We start from the raw sequence: 17,918 nt of genomic DNA on the forward strand, positions 1-17,918 counted from the left end.
AAGTTTGTTTTCTATGTCTGTGAGTCTGTTTATTTGTGTCATATTTTAGATCCCACATATAATTTATATCATATAGTATTTGTCTTTCTCTTTCTGACTTACTTCAGTTAGTATGATCATCTTTAGGTCCATCCATGTTGCTACAAATGTCATTATTTCATTCTTTTTTATGGCTGAGCAGTATTCTATTGTGTGCATGCATATGTGCGTTTGTATGTCTGTGTATAAAGATGTGATTTAGATATACCATTCATCTGTCTATGGACATTTAAGTTGCTTCCATATCTTGCTTATTGTTAACAGTGTTGCTATGAATACCAGAGTACATGTATTTTTTAAAATTAGTTTTCATCTTTTCTGGATGTAAACCCAGGAGTGGGATTGCTGTATCATATGGCAACTCTATTTTTAGTTTTTTAAGGAAAAGGAATCTTCATACTGTTTTCCATAATGACTGTAGAATTTACCTTCCCGTCAACAGGGTAGGAGGGTTCCCTTTTCTCTGCACCCTCTCCAGCATTTGTTATTTATAGACATTTTAATGCTTAAGGTGTTTTAAACATTCAAAAGGACTTTGAAGCATGCAGGGTTGGCATGGGTCAAAAGAGTGTTGTACAAAGCCTGCTGATATAACTCTTTGGATAGTCTGCCTAGGTGGGAATTGAAACATAGTCATAGATTAGAATGCTAGGGCACAGATACAGAGGAAAATAGTAGAGATTAGGATTAATCTTCTAAAACTGCAATGTTAAATGGACAGGAAGGGGAGAATAATCCAGCAAGGGAGATTTTAGAAGAACATCCAGAGATATACAAAAAAAGCCAGAAACGTGCAGAATGATGAAAATTCAGAGATGAGAGTGTTTCAGAAAGGAGGGACAAGTCAACATAGAAAATGCTACCAAGCGAGAGCTGTATTAGAGAGATAACGAGAGTAGAAGTCACATCAGAGTGGTCTGAAGGGTGAATAGATGATGAAAAAATGGAGACAGAAAATACATACAACACTTGAGAAAAATATTACTGTTAAGGGGCAGTGGTGAAACATCAGGAGAAAGAAAAGGTGGCAACTGAGAGCATGAAAGATTTGGTGAAGGTTTTCTTTCCTTTAATCTTAAAGACATGAACATGGCTAAAGAAAGCTAAGGGAGGGACTTCCTTGGTAATCCAGTGATTAAGACTTTGCCCTCCCATGCCAGAGGTGTGGCTTCAGTTACTGGCTATGGAGCTAATATCTCACATGCCTCGCAGTCAAAAAAATCAAAACATAAAGCAAAAGTGATATTGTAACAAATTCAATAAAAACTTTAAAAATCATCCACATCAAAACAAATCTTAAAAAAAAGCCAAGAGGTGGAATATATTAAAAGGGAGGTGTTTAAAATAAGAGGGCGGGGAGGCTGGAAGGAACGTGTTCTACAAAATAGGTGGTGGAATTAGATTTAGGAGTTCATTAAGAGAGAGCCCCTTGCTTTTAATAAGAAAGATAGAAACAGATACAAAGGGCATTATTTTTGCTGTCACGGAAGACAAAAAATGTTGTCACTTAATGGCCGATGTTTCCTCTGTAAAGTGTTAGTTGCTCATTTGTTTCCGACTCTTTGTGACCCCATGGACTGTAGCCCACAGGCTCCTCTGTCCATGGAAGTCTCCAGGCAAGAATACTGGAGTGGGTTGCTGTTCCCTTCTTCAGCATATCTTCCCAACCCAGGGATCAAACCCTGGTCTCTTGCATTACAAGCAGATTCTTTACCATCTGAGTTGCCAGGGAAGCCCATTTTCTCTGTAAGGTAAAAGGTAAATCAAAGCACTGAAAAAGTCTGCAGGTCTGAGTGTTGGAGGTTTAAACTGAATAGAAAAGTTTGGAAATGACAGCTGAAATGTGAGACAGTGAATTAACAGAGACTGGCATAGGCTTGACATAAACTGATCCTTTCCTGGATTGCATTCAAATCATCCTCTGCCCATATGTTCAATGCTTACCTTTCTAACAGTCTCTGCAGTATTGAATTACCCAACAAATGAGATGAAATCTCTACATTCAACTCTTTCTCCCAAACTGTTCCTTTTACAGATAGTCATACTATGCAGACATATCTAGAAATGCACAGCTTCACAATTATGCCTTTTCTTTATGTCCCTTCATGAGGAAAATGTTATTCCCGTGGGCACTGGAATTTCCCCCAGAACATTTGTGGCTTCCTCAAAATTTTTCTTCTAGATCCTTCTGCTGAGACACCAACTGATTGGTGGCATTCCCTATTCCTCTTTAGACCATAGTCATCTTCACCCCATCTCTCATGGATTTGAGAAATTATTAACTTTGTCATTTTTAGCATAAAAAATTGATAATGATTTTTCCACTGGTCATGTATAGATGTGAGAGTTGGACTATAAAGAAAGCTGAGCACCAAAGAATTGATGCTTTTGAACTGTGGTGTTGGAGAAGACTCTTGAGAGTCCCTTGGACAGCAAGGGGATCAAACCAGTCCATCGGAAAGGAGATCGGTCCTGGGTGTTCAGTGGAGGGCCTGATGTTGAAGTTGAAACTCCAGTACTTTGGCCACCTGATGTGAAGACCCGACTCATTGGAAAAGACCCTGGTGCTGGAAAAGACTGAGGGCACGAGGAGAACGGGACGACAGAGGAGGAGATGGTTGGATGGCATCACTGACTCGACAGACATGGGTTTGGGTGGACTCCGGGAGTTGGTGATGGACAGGGAGGCCTGGTGTGCTGCGGTTCATGGGGTCACAGAGAGTCAGACATGACTGAGCGCCTGAACTGAACTGAATTGGCCTGGAGTAAGAAGCAACTTAGCAGCAGCAGCAGCAAGATTGTCCATGTAATATTATTGTGCCTTTCGGTAAAATCCTTAGCGGCTAAAACAGTGCATTATCAAAGTATGTGGTTAATGTTTTCATGGTTTCTATGAAATCACTATGACCAAATTTCCCATAATTAAATATTGGCAACCACTCTTAGTAACACAAATACAGACACTGTGTGTGTCCAATAGTAGGCAGTGAACGCTGCATTCCACCTTTAATTTGAAGGGAAGTAAGGGAAGAAGATAAGGAAGGATCTACAGACACCATGTCCACTTTACAACAGAATATAATAAAATATATTATAAATTGTAAATATGTCTTTATTTATAAATTATATTCAAGTTTTAGTCATGCCGTTTGCTAAGCTAAAGTGACTCCTCCCATGCAGGTGTTAATGGTTTAAATTTTAATTGGTCAAGAAGCCTAGTTAATTAGAAGAAAAATTAGATGGTTATATGATATCAATGTCTGGGAGCTCAGAATAAAGCATAATTAAAGTTCATTAGCTAATGCATAGAAACAAAATATAAAATAAAGCTGCATGACTTAAGGCTTTTTAATGTATTCTATTTTTTTTAATTTTGTTCTATTAAAGAAAATGTTAACAGCACACAGCAATTTTAGAAAATAACTGTAAGAGGGAATAGTATCTTAAAATTACAGTCTGCCTTCCTGATTTAGGATCACTCATCTACAGCCTGTAGTTTGTGTCCAGTGCTAAATATCTGCTCATGTTTTCTGTTTTCTTATTCCTTTGAGTGGATAATTTTATGTCAGGAAGTCTTTACCTTGGAGTACAATATTCTTACTTGATTTTTCTTAAAACCATGCTACAGTCTTTTTTTTTTTTTTAAAGATAGATGCCTTAACAGGAATTATTTAGGAAGAAAAAAGAGGTAATGGGAAAACAGACTACATGCAAAAGCAAAAATGACCTTCTGTAGTGAATTTCACTGTTTTTCAAGTGTGGCAAGAATAATAAGTCTTGGCAGTTGAAACTTGGTGTTCACCTGAGGGCTGCCAATCACTCCCATTTTGAAACAGAATTTGTGAATTGTCAACACATCTTTTAGGCGAGAAACCAGTGTTCATCAAGAGTAAAATGAAAACAAATGCTCAAATAAATTGAAAATCAAAATGCTGCCTGGTCATCTGATCTTGAGAACATGTTACATATAATCTACAGTACCTATGTTATAACAACTATAACATGTGAGATATAGATGACAAAATGCATGGCTCTTAGTGAACTTCTTAGATGGATTATATTCTAGAGATCAGTGACTGGAGTTTTTTTCTGCATTCCTTAAACAGTAAACTATTTCTCATTGAGAAACTCCCATAAATACAATCCTATCACACTGAAACTGCTGACAGCCTGGTAGGCGATTTCAGCGGTGGAAGCCAGGACTAAACACACTGAACTACATTAGAGTTGGTCCCTGGAGGACAGAATTGAACTTCATTGGCAAGGGCACAGTAAGAGTTCCATCTGACTCCTCATTAAATCTCTCATAGGGATTACAGCTCCTTCTCCGTGGCTGCTATTGCTTCTCTTTCTACAGAAGAGATAGATGTAAACACTTAGTCCTGGGCACCTCTTTTTTTGTTTTTTGTTTTTTTTTTTTTTTTTTTTACCTATTTAGGAAAAGATTATTTTTCCCAACCAAAGCAAAGTCTCTTGCAGATTAAAAAAAAAAAGGTCTTCCAGTTTCTTCCTCATTAACCACCTTCTTATTATTTCCTAAGAAAGTAGACAGCTTTATTTCATTTTGTGAGAATTCATTTTTAGATGCCTGTCTTAGGGAATGCAAGAGATTCTGTTTTATCTGCATTTATTATTTCTCCCAGAAATGCAGCATTATGGAGAAAACAGTTGATGCTAACGATCTCAGCCTTCTTTATCAAGCAGTGTCATTGTGATCATGTAATCACAACAAGCATTTTGAAGCATACTTTACTATAGGCACCTTATGTTGCCCATGGCCATTCTTGTGGATTTGGAGTCCTGAAAATAGCAAAATAAGATTCACCATCCTTTGGAAGTACTGCACTGAAAAAACCAATCAATAGTTCAAAAAGCACACAGCAGGCTCTATGAATTGAAAACCCCACACAGGTGATGATGCAGCATTTGCCTTCTTGGGTGTCTCTCCCAGAAAGATTCTCAATATATATATTTTTAAGTGCAATAAAAACAAATGAAGGTATTTTATCCAGCAATGGCGAAGTGAAATACCTTCTCTGAAAAGAACATTTTCTGGATTATGAAATAATACCCTCAGTCTTCAGGCCACCTAATCATAGTATCAGAATGAAATATTAAAAATGTTAACAACTAATTCTTCACTGGAGAGTGCTTTACTGTCTACTGTTTACTGTTATCATTCTCCCAAAGTGATCCATATGTTCAAGTGTACAGGGGATAAAGGGCTAAGCGAACTGTTATGTAAGTGATAAAGAGAAAAATGGAAAACAACATAGAAAAGGTCATTATTGTAAAAATGCACATTATTGTGAAAGCTCTTTTTGCATTTGCATGATGAATGTATGATTAGTAGATTTTATTTCTAACACCCTACACACATCCTTAAGCTTATATCCATGTAGTATCTACACACCCATGGGTGGGTGCTCAGTCACTCAGTCGTGTCCGACTCTTTGTGACCCCATGGACTGTAGCCCATCAGGCTCCTCTGTCCATGGGATTCTCCAGGCAAAAATACTGAAGTGGGTTGCCATGCCCACCTCCAGGGTTTCTTCCCTACCCAGGAACTGGACCTATGTCTCCTACCGCTCCTGCAGTGCAGGTGGATTCTTTACCACTGAGCCACCGGGGAAGCCCATCTAAACATGCATACATGAACATATGCACACATATATGTATCTTTATATATATTCATAATCCACAACATGGGCACCCATACTTTAAAATCTAACTTTATTTAAAATAGAAAAAAAGATAGAAATTGTTGGAAACTTATGAGTGTGGTTTTGTCACTGGCCTAAACATCTTTTTGGTTCCAGACACTTTTTACTGTCACTTTTGGGAGTGAGTGGGAATAGAATTCTGCTTTTAGGAGCTTCTGAATATAAAGAGAATATACCAAACCAAAACCCTACAAGTCTAGTCCCAAGAATAAAATTTTCAGATAATCCATGACACTGACTTAGAGGGATGGAGAAACAACTAATATTTTCTCAAGAGAAAGAGAAGGCCCAGGCCAATCAAGTGTGCACATAAGGGCACTAAATTGAGCATGTGAAGAGAAGAAGGTGAGAAGGAAAGTAGTTTCTAAAGGAAAACACCAAAGGCACAAATTCAGACCATTATTCTATATTTATGCAAATAATAAATCAGTACACATATATACTCATGTAAATATATTCAATCTAAACCTTTCTCAGATACACAAATACATACCAGCCATCTGTGCATACAAATATGGAATCATTATGTTGTACCTCTGAAATTAACACAATGTCATGTCAATTATAGCTCAATTCAAAAAAAATCGTACAGAAAGGTCCCATATACCTCCACCCACTTTCCTTCAAGAGTAACATCTTATATACCTATAGTATTTAGGTATTAAAATCAAACAAATGCCAGTGGTAGAATTCACTGACCTTATTCAAATTTCACCAGTTTTACATGCACTCATTTGTGTGTGTTTCTATACAATTTTATCATCTGGGTAGACTTGTGCAACCGCCACCACAGTCAAGATACAGAACTATTTTATCACCACTTTTAACTTACACACCCTCTCTTTCCCCTCCTCCTACTCACACTTTCACAGTGGGAATGTAAAATGACATAATGACTCTGGAAAAGTTGAATAGTTTCTGTAATCAGTAAGCATTTTAAAAAGTATATCAATGTTTATGTGTTTATAAATATGAGTCATATAATGTGAACAAACCTCCTCCTTATATTCCACTCAAGTTTCAAAGGACAGCCCTTAGAGTTTACAAAACTTCTGATTTCAAACAGAAAAAAATAGATATACATGCTAGTTCCTCCTGGGTGAGTGTTGGATAGAGAGAAGGAGAGTGTTTATTTACTTTGTTAATTTTTATTGAAGTACAGTTGCTTTACAATGTGTGAGTTTCTGCTGTACAGTGAAGTGAATCAGCTATATTTGTACATGAACGCATGCTAAGTAGCTTCAGTCATTTCAGACTCTTTGTGATCCCATGGACAATAGCCTGCTAGACTCCTCTGTTCGTGGAATTCTCCAGGCAAGAATACTGGAGTGGGTAGCCATGCCTTCCTCCAGGGGACTGTACCCATCCAGGGATCCAACCCACTTCTCTTATGTCTCCTGCATTTGCAGGCAGGTTCTTTACCACTAAGGCCACCTGGGAAGCCCATACCTGTGCACATATCTCCTCTTTTTCGGATTTCCTTCCCCTTTAGCTCATCACAGAGCAACCGGCGGAGCTCCCAGTACCATACCGTAGGTTGGAGAATGGCAGCATTGAAATGGGAGAAAGCGTGGAAACGGGAAGGATTATCCTCCTCAGTAGGCTTCCCAGGTGGCGCTAGCGGTAAAGAATCCGCTTGCCAATACAGGAGACGCAAGAGCTGAGGGTTCAATCCCTGGGTCCGGATGATACACTGGAATAAGAAGTGGCAACCCCCTCCAGTATTCTAGCCTGGAAAATTCCATGGACAGAGGAGCCTGGCGGGCTACAGATCATGGGGTCGCAAAGAGTCAGACACGAACCAGCGCGCGCGCACACACACACACACACACACACACACACAGTGCTCCATCCCTACATTCACAACCACCACTTCCCCCCACCCCCAAGAAAAAGTGAAAGTGAAAGGGCTTCCCTGGTGGCTCAGAGGTTAAAGCGTCTGCCCGCAATGCGGGAGACCTGGGTTCGATCCCTGGGTCGGGAAGATCCCTGGAGAAAGAAATGGCAACCCACTCCAGTACTCCTGCCTGGAAAATCCCCATGGACGGAGGAGCCTGCAATTGGTAGCAGATGTAGGTGGATCTAGAGGGGCCCCGGGTTTCCAGCTCCTGTGTTGCTCCCGAGGAGTCCGGGAAGAACTCCTGCGTCCCAGAGACTGTGGGAAGCGTTGGGGCGGAGCCTGGAGTGAGGGGCCGTCCAGCGCTGCGAGGCGGCGGGCGGACCCTGGTGGGAGGGCCCCGCGGCTGCTGTCTCTTTACGAGTCCGCAGCCCCGAGCGTGAGTATCTCCGCTGCCGGAGGATCCCGGCGGGCGGCGCGCAGGGCCCCCGCCTCCCGCTCCCCACGCGGCCGCCGCGCCAGAGCCTCGCCCACTCCAATCCCCACCCTCACCATCCTTAACTGTTAAAGAGCAGCCGCGCCCGGCGCGTTCCTAGAGGATCCCGGGTGCAGAAGGCGGAAGGGGAGCAGGCGCAGGGGGACTGGAAAGGCAGGATGCGTCCTCCCGGAGCAACCTCGGCGCCCAGGGTCTGAGGCTGCAGCCCCAGCTCGCCATTGTGAGCCGCCGGCGGAGCCAGGCGGCGCCACCGTACTCCCGGCTCCCCGTCCACGTCGCGATGGGGCACCTGCCCACGAGGACGCCCGGCGGCCGCCGCCTCCTCCTGTTCTGCCTCTTTGTGCTGTTCAAGGTAGGGGAGCCCCTTCCCCCAGCCCCCGCGGTCCTGCCTGCGCCCGCGCTCGGGCGTCCTAGCTCTGCCGCCCGGGAGCCGCGCGCCCCGCGGGCGGGATGGCCCGGCTGCAGGCGCCGGAGCGCACGCTTTGTTGTCCTTGCCTCTGAGTGTTCCCCGCGGGCTTGAGGGATGGGGTGGAAGACCAGGGAAGTTTGCTCCCTCCAGCTTTGACCCTTTGTGCTCTTTGACCGCCTTCGGCATCTCCATCAAAGGTGGCCTCTCCGGTGGTGCCTCCTCAGACAAAATGAGGTCACTTTCCCTTCTGGTCGTTACTGCACCCCAATGCCGCTCCACCTTTCTACCCTCCCCCAACGGGGTTGTGGAGTCTTTGTCTTAATTTACCTTTTGCTGGAATGGTACCCCGGGGGCTGAGCTCCCTGGCCGAAAATGGACTGCCGGGGTAGTTAGTGAGCGAGATTGTCTTTGACTAAGGAGTGTAAGCTTGAGCCTGGACTGAACTCCTCTCCCCACGTTCTCCTCTCCAGCCTTTACAAAGTCTCTAGACTTTCCCTCACTGTATTTACTGAGGATGCTACCTCTAAATTTCAATGTCAGACATCTGTATAATTAACTTTGTCGTGTCTTCTTTGGAATATCTTCCTCGGGGTTTTACTTTGGGGAATATAAACCAGACAAGGACTGCTTTAAAAGAAATCCTAGTTTGACAACTACACTGTACATACAATTTTTTAAAGAAATTTAAGTTAGATGTCTTTGGAGAAGTGTTATGAAGTTATAAGGAAGGTAATTGTCTTCTCTTCGTGTCTTCTGGGTGCCTACTTCAGTTCTGTTATTTAGTCCTTTTTTTGGCGAATGTCGACAGGTGACCAGGAGCTATCCTTTCAGCACCACAGCGCTATCTACCTTAGAAATGGATGAAATATTAATGGATGCAAACGTTTTCTTATCAAAGAGTCACCTCTTGCTCATACGCACCATTAATTATGAATGTCTGATAAAGAGATAGTGGAACAGAGCCAATGGATTGAGAACAGCCAGTTTTAAATATTACATATTTTCACTTACCTTCGTGGAAAAAAGAAAAAGTAGTTTCTGGGAGAAACAGCAATAGAGAGCCTCAACACGATTCCAAATTATACTTAATATGTTTTTACACTTTCTGAAGCTATCAATAATTTTTTAAATCTGATAAATAATAAGCTTGGTCATATATTTTTACTCTAAGAGTTTGCTCTCTAAATAGACACCATAAATGTGTATGTTCTATGAACATGCACAAACTTTGAAGCTCCTATTAATATTTCTGTTTGTCATATTCTGTCATGTCTATTATGTCTATGCAACACTTGTCATGAATGCAAAGTGAGAAATTGAATAACCACACATTTTACTAAGTAACAGCTAGGAGTTGCACATATGACATCTGATCCAAATTGAACCTTTGGCAGTATCTCAGGTTTTTATTTGAATGCTTTATACTGAGCAAGAATTTCAGAAATGGTCAAATGATGAGTTTGGGAGTGGAGGAAGAGTGCCATAAATAAAATGGAAAAATTTGTGGCAGGAGTTCTAATCAGAAACTTGATAAATTGGAATTAGAAATTGCAGTCAGTGATGGAATAGACTGTAATAGATGTTCACCCAGTTCTACATAATAAATGTTTTCCTGCACATTTGTAGTTTAGTGTATCTTATGATGGTAAGTACATTAATAAAGCTTGCCATTTAATAAATACTGTCGTGGGAAAAATGATCTTGTAAAGAAAATCATTACTTTATATTTCATGTAAATGCAACATTTTATGTCTCTTGAATATAAAGTATAACAGAGAAAGGAGATATATATATATATATGTATATATATATGAAAGTGTTAGTCACTTAGTTGTGTCCAACTCATCGCAACCCCATGGACTGTAGCCTGCCGGGCTCCCCTGTCCCTGAGATTTCCCAGGCAAGAATACTGGAGTGGGTAGCCGTTCCCTTCCCTATATGTCTGTGTATATATACATATGCATATGTTTATATATATATATATACTGAATACCCACTATGTACCAGTCAGTCTTCTAGGTATTTTGCATATGTTATTTCATTCACTTATTTTGTTACAATTGACAAGAAAGTGGTTAACCAGGCACTGGAATAATGCAGTTACATTTTGGAAATAGTATATTTCACAGTAAATTTGGTTCACAGCATAATCTTTCCACAGTTTGGAGATGCTTTTGCATTCAAGATCCTGAATAAATACCAGTCAAACAGTCCACTGGAAACTATCACAACATTGTTAATTGGCCATATTCCAACATAAAGAAAAGTTTAGTAGAAAATAATTTTAAAAATTAAAAAAAGGAAACATAGCTTTCCATTATTAAATACCAAGTTGTTGGTTGAATCTCAGTGATGAAGTCTAAAAATATTTATCTGTGTTGAGTCAGAACTAACCCATTTCCCTATATGACTGACTATAACCAATTTTATTGCTGTAGCCTCAAGATGCCTGGCTAAGGAAGCCTTTGTGCATTGTTCTGTGTTCATGGTTTAGTGATGGACACATGTAATCAGACATGTCCAATTGTTTAAATCACCCACTTTATGTTATGAGGTTAATGTCTGTATAATTGATGTTTCCTAAGCACAATGTTGGTTATGAGGCTTTCTACTTTCATATAAATAGTGGTGGTATATATAAAAATAGAAAATAAAAGAAGAACTGTTACCAAATATACTGGGAGCCTTCCAAATTCACTTGAGCTTCCCAGGTGGCCCAGCGGTACAGAATGTGCTGCCGATTGATGCAGGAGATGCGGGTTCTATCCCTGGGTCAGGAAGATGCCCTGGAGAAGGAAATGGTAACCCACTCCAGTATTCTTGCCTGGAAAAATTCCACAGAGAGAGGAGCCTGATGGGCTACCATCTGTGGGGTCACAAAGACTTTGACATGACTGCGCACGCGCACACACACCAATCTCAAAGTGTTCTGCCCATGCGGTGCTGTGCTTAGTCGCTCAGTCATGTCTGGCACTTGGTGACCCCATGGACTGTAGCCCGCCAGGCTCCTCAGTCCATGAGATTCTCCAGGCAAGAATATTGGAGTGGGTTGCCATGCCCTCCTCCAGGGGGATCTTCCCAACACCGGGATCAAACTCAGGTCTCCCGCATTGCAGGTGGTTTCTTTACCAGCTGAGCCACCAGGAAAGGCCAAGAATACTGCAGTGGGTAGCCTATCCCTTCTCCGGGGATCTTCCCGACCCAGTAATCGAACCAGGGTCTCCTGCATTGCAGGGGGATTCTTTACCAGCTGAACTACCAGAGAAGCCATTCTACCCATGTGGAAACGTAAATGGAGTAGTGTTAATATTTATCTGGTGATTCCCCCTCTCTGTACATCTTCCCATAATTTCAGGGGAAACAATGTAATTTCTCTCACCTAGCCTATCTTTACTAAACCTCTCCTTGAAAATTACTTCCTATATCACTTCACTCGACATCAGTATTTTCTCAATGAAGATGTAAATTGTGGAATATGACATCATAGGAATTAAAATTCTGCCTTCCCTGAAATGGTTCCCATTATTGGTCAACTGGAAGTTTTCCCTAAAGTCCTAGGCTTGGCATGAATCCTTCTTTCTTTCTGAACCTCCTCTCTATATTTCCTTCCATCTCTGCCCTTACTTGATATATAATTGAGGAACATTAAATTTGAAAGGGCTTCAATTACATTTTCTGAAAGAGGTTTATGTTTAATTCTATAAAGCATGAGTGTTATCATGCTGACCATAGTATTTATCCAGGAGAAATAGCCACTTTCCAAGGTTTATCTGTCTTTCTCCACTTCCTTTCCCCTGCTCCTCTCTTTTGATGTGGATCATTTGAAAAGTCTTTACTGAATTTGTTACAATATTGCTTCTGTTTTATGTTCTGGGTTTTTTGTTTGTTTGTTTGTTTGTTTGTTTTTGGCCATGAGCCATGTGAGATCTCAGCGTCCCAACCAGGGATGGAATCCTCACTCCCTCCATTGGAAGACAAAGTCTTAACCCCTGGACTGGCAGGGAAAGTCCCTTATCTTTCTTATTCTCCCTAATTCTCTTCACCACCTCCATTTCTCTCCCTCTTCCCCCGCTCTCCTGCCCACCCCACACACATACAGGCACAGACACACAGAAGAATCTTCACTTTCCTTTTTGAGGTTTTACATTCACATTCTATATCACACAATGTTGCCAGTTGAACCACAATCTTTTCATCTTTCTGAAGCAGCTTATACCATTCTTCTTGCAGTGAAGTTTGCTGCCATTAATTTCTTTGTCAATTGACTTCCTTGGCAAATGCTGTTGCCAACCTATTAGAGAAACTCTTTTACATGTGACATCCCTAGTAAATTGGAGAAGGTTCACTAGGCTGGACTTCTACAGGGAATTGGGTGATAATCCTTCCCAACGTGAGCATCTGTTTGCTTCTGTTCTTTGCTATGTGAAAGATTGTTGCTCTGTGAAAGTATAAAAAATTTGCATTTACCTGTTTCTCATTTTGGCTCATAAGAAAATATGTGTCTGTATGAATAAATAATTTAAAACAAGGGGAGTTTTACTTTATTTTTTAAATTTAGTGCTATCTCTAGCATATAAATATCCCTACAGGTATTTAAATTTATAAGTACATTGATTCTTTTGTCTTATAAACATAATTTTGACTTGAGTCTTTAGTGTTTCCAAAGGATCTTGGTGTTGGGTAGAGTTAGTACATCTGAGTAAACCATTGTGATTGATAGCAGCTTAGCACAGTAGAATGCCTCACAGCTGTGACCACAGATATTTATTTTTCATTTTCTTCTGAATATAATACCTTCAGTTACACAGTTCCAGTGGTGTTGTATTTTCAGAAGTATGGCATAGTACAGTGATGAGCTTTACTGGAAAAGAAGCAGTATGTTCATTTAGTTACTCCAAAAACATTGTAAATGTTTGTGAAATAAAGGCATGTCATAAATTTTGGGCTTCCCTTGTGGCTCAGCTGGTGAAGAATCCACCTACTATGCGGGAGACCTGGGTTTGATTCCTAGGTTGGGAAGATCTCCTGGAGCTACCCACTCCAGTATTCTTGCCTAGAGAATTCTAGGCAGGAGTTGAATACGACTGAGTGACTTTCACTTCCACTTTCACTGTAAATTTTTGCCTTCTATTGTGCCTAGAATGCACTGTTAGGCATATGATAGAAGTTTAATAAACAGGATTTAAATTTTTGGCATTGTATAAGTAGTTTTTGACAGAGATGTGGAGTCAGTAATGAGTTGTGAACTCATCTTTAAGGAAAACATGAGGAAATTAACATTGTGTGAATTAAATCATTATAGTTACAATGCAATCATTATACCAAAAATAATAAAATATTACCCATCCCTTATATTAAGAACTTATAAAAGTCTTAAATCAAAATACCTACATGGTCAGTTCAGTTCAGTCACTCAGTCACGTCAGACACTTTGTGACCACATGGACTGCAACACACTAGGTTTCCCTGTCCATCCCCAACACCTGGAGCCTACTCAAACTCATGCCCATCGAGTTGCTGATGCCATCCAACCATCTCATTCTCTGTCATCCCTGTCTCCTCCTGCCTTCAGTTTTTCCCAGCATCAGCGTCTTTTCCAATGAGTCAGTTCTTCACATCAGATGGCCAAAGTATTGGAGTTTCAGCTTCAGCATCAGTCCTTCCAATGAATATTCAGTACCAATTTCCTTTAGGATGACCTGGTTTGATCTCCTTGCAGTCCAAGGGACTCTCAAGAGTCTTCTCCGACACAATTCAAAAGCACCAATCCTTGGTGCTCAGCTTTCTCTGTGGTCCAACTCTCACATCCATACATGACTACTGGAAAAACCATAACTTTGATTAGACGGATCTTTGTTGGCAAAGGAAATACCCACATGGTATTTCCCTCCAAAATAATACTTTGGATTGCTCATTTATGCATCACTGTTACCTCAACTGCTATTAACTGCCATTAGTTAAAAGTTTGTGTTGAGAATGTCCCTGGTGGTCTGGTGGTTGGGAGTCCACCTGCCAATGCAGGCGATATGGGTTCAATCCCTGGTCTGGGAGAATTCCACCTGTTGGAGGGCAATTAAGCCCATGTGCCACAACTACTGAAGCCCATGCTCACCCCAGCTAGAGAAAGTCTGCATCAGCAACAAAAATCCAATGCAGCCAAAAATAAATAATATGTTTAAAATATAATATAGTTTGTACAAGTTTGAGTTAAAATACTAGGAGGAATAACTTTCCTTACCTTTATATATGACTTACAACTTCAGCCAATATGCAAATATACAGGTGATATTTTTGCTTCCTCTTCCATATTATCCTTCTTCTGTGACCAGTGCCAACTGGAACTGACAAAGATTTCTGCATTCTTCTACTATAAATCCCTCTGATTTTTTGCCATAACTTTGCTTTTAGGAGACGAGGCCTTTTCTACAGCCTGGTCTTAGTCGTATCTATGGTAATGTTCAATCCAGGGGCATAAACCAATGCAATGCCTTAAAGAACTCTTCTCTGCTGCTCTTAGAGACACATTGGTGTCAGCTCCTTCTGCTTAAATAAATATGTGGGAGACCTCCTTGTGCACTTATGTCATTGACTTGAGGAGCTAAAACAGGTTAACATGGCACCAGTAGAATGAACAGGAGGGTAAATGGGGTAGGACAAAGCTAGAGGCAGAACACAAAGTCTCTAGTCCTCTTCTGTTCTGGTGCTGTTGGTTCCAGCAGGTTCCATATTATTTCTATCAATGATTCAGAAGAGTATCAGAAGAGGTATTCTTGAACACCTCTTATGTAATCTGCCATCACTAAGTACTCCTAATTAATGAGCTTGTCCTTTCCTAAGCTTGTTCTTGGTCTCCAGAGTGCTGATTTCTAGTTTTCATTTTCCTCTGAACATGATACCTTTCAATTTATTTCTATAAGTAGAACCACATCTTATCTCTGTGTCAGAAAATCATCCTCAACTCATTCATTCAGAATCTAATTCTCCAGTAAAATGTGTCTCTTTTCCCTAGGCATTCTAATTATCTAAAGAGGTCAATTCCTCTTACTTCTAAATATGCTAAAATCACCAAACAAACAAGAGGATGTTTGAAACAAGGCTGTAGAGGTTTCTGGATAGAGCAGTTTTCCCCTCTTTTTTGTCAAGAAATTGAGATGAGAGAGAGAAATGATATGTACTTGAAAAAATCTTTCAGAAAAAGAGATTCAGAATCGAAACTAGGACTCTGAGTTCAAGGGCTGTGTTACAAATTATAAGTATGCATGGTAATTTCTATAAGAAAATGAATAGAGGAAAAATTAAGGAATCAAAAGAAAAAAGTTTGATGAAAACAGTATATTGCCAACCTTCTATCTATATGTAAACGTGTTGCTTCTTGAATACTCTTCATTTGTTTGGTTTCCCACTCTTCCTAAATAGGAATACTGTGCAGTTCATTTTTCTAACAAGATTGTTTCTCTTATAAATTAAAACCAAATGAACCTGGTCATTTTGTACCTTTACTAACAAATAAAAATAATAGGGATGTGATTTATCTACAACGTAGAGGTACAAAATCAGAACTATATATTTTTTTCATTTATTTTTATTAGTTGGAGGCTAATTACTTCACAACATTTCAGTGGGTTTTGTCATACATTGACATGAATCAGCCATGTAGTTACATGTATTCCCCATCCCGATCCCCCCTCCCACCTCCCTCTCCACCCGATATTTTGTAACACTAATGTATATGTGATTTAAATTATGAACATTTCTCTTGTTTTGTATCATCTCATTTAACTGTTATTTAGAAAGCTGAGACTTCTCTTGCTGTTTTTCAGACCCACTGTTCTGAAAAACATGGTAGCATTTAGGAAAATACAAATTTATATGCACGGAAATCAAGGGATGGAAGTCAGTTTAAGGAGATTCCTATATGCTGTGCCAGAATGTAGAGTCTTTATTGTCTAGGTGAAGAAGACTATCGATGGGTTTAATCAAAACTGAATGGAATATGATTTGCATTTTTGATAGAGCCTTTGGCTGTAGGAAAGGCTTTCTCAAAGGTATACCAGATCTGGAAGCAGTTAAACTGCTAGGAGGTTATTGTAATGATCCAGTTAAGAGATATAATACAAAACATGACACCAGGGTGATGGGAAAAGGGACCAAAGGAAGAGAGGTGGTGTTCAAAATGGCTAAATTGACAAGACTAGTTACATGTGGGAAATTAGAGAAAGAGGAGTCCAAGCTCTTTTCCAAGTAACTGATACCTTTGCCTGAAATGTTGCCACTATTATGGTACCAAGTGGGCTGGTGGTGTCCATTCTCCTCCAGATCAGCATACTGCTTTCTCCACCCACAGTGCCAGGGAGCTCCCCTATAAAGGCTGCTTCTTCAGGTCCCCTTGCCCTTTGGCCTATAGTGAGTTTGACTAATAGGAAGCATCAGAGTCCTTATTCCCCCAGCATCCACCTTGGCTGGACCCTGATAGGCAGTAGATTCAGTCTCTCTTCCGATCTTGTAGTCAGCCTCTCTATTAAGGCCACGTTCTGGCCAAGTTCCAGAAACAGCTTCTTGGTCCCTGTAGGATAATAGCTTCTCACTGCTACTTCTCCCTGGGTACTTTAACATCCCTATTTAGTATCATTATTTCTGCTCCACACTTTAATTAACAGTCTCTTGATTAAACTCTCTGAAGTTTCTCCTGCCTGTGCTGCTGGGACCGCTATTGCTATAGTGCATGATGAGGTTAGTAGAGGGCCTCTTGAGTTTGACATGCCTGAAAAAGCAGATACTTAGATATGAGTCTGGTCTAGGGGAAAGGGCAGACCTGAAGTTGTGAAAGGGGATGTTTCAGCAGAGGGCAAAGGAGAGAAGGGCAATGAGCCAGGATGGGACCTTGAGGAGCACTAACATTTAATAAGGAACCTTGGAAGGTGAAGAAGGAATAGCCAGAGAAGTATAAGAATCAAGGAACCCAAGGTCTGGTTTCGAGTGGGAATGATTGGCCAACAGCGTCAAAGACAACAGAATGGTCCTCTAAACTAAGGTCTGGAAAATCTTTGGATTGGGAAATAGATAGTCTGTTGGTTTCTTAGAGCTTGGGAAAGGTGGCATGCTTCTGGGAGTTGCAGAGTTAAGAACTGGCCTCTTGTTTGTTAGGATAGGCGTCTATGTCCCTGTCTGTGTTTATACTTTGCAAATAAGATGTAGAGAAAAAAATGTATGGACACCAAAGGGGAAAGGAGGGAATGGTAGGATTGACTGGGAGACTGGGATTGACATATATACACAGTTGATACCATGTGTAAAATATATAACTAGTGAGATCCTACTGTAGAGCATGGGGAACTCTCCTCTGTGCTCCATGTGACCTAAATGGGAAGGAAACTCATAAGAGGGGATATATGTAAACACAGAGCTGATTTGTAT

General features: G+C 40.6%; 1 protein-coding gene across 3 annotated transcripts in view; it reads left to right on the top strand.

Annotated features, from left to right (window-relative positions):
- The first annotated feature begins 7,957 nt into the window (after window positions 1-7,957).
- The window catches only part of PTPRO (protein tyrosine phosphatase receptor type O), a 263,949-nt gene continuing 253,988 nt past the window's right edge, over window positions 7,958-17,918 (top strand). For 2 of the 3 annotated variants that reach the window (XM_070453671.1, XM_070453672.1), the window contains exon 1: window positions 7,958-8,447. In XM_070453671.1, the coding sequence (XP_070309772.1) occupies window positions 8,376-8,447 (72 nt within the window). In that variant the 5' untranslated portion in view covers window positions 7,958-8,375. The remainder of the gene's footprint in view (window positions 8,448-17,918) is intronic. The other variant, XM_070453673.1, reaches the window with a different exon arrangement.

Source organism: Odocoileus virginianus, chromosome 23 (genome assembly GCF_023699985.2).
Source record: "Odocoileus virginianus isolate 20LAN1187 ecotype Illinois chromosome 23, Ovbor_1.2, whole genome shotgun sequence".
NCBI classification, from domain to species: Eukaryota; Metazoa; Chordata; class Mammalia; order Artiodactyla; family Cervidae; genus Odocoileus; species Odocoileus virginianus.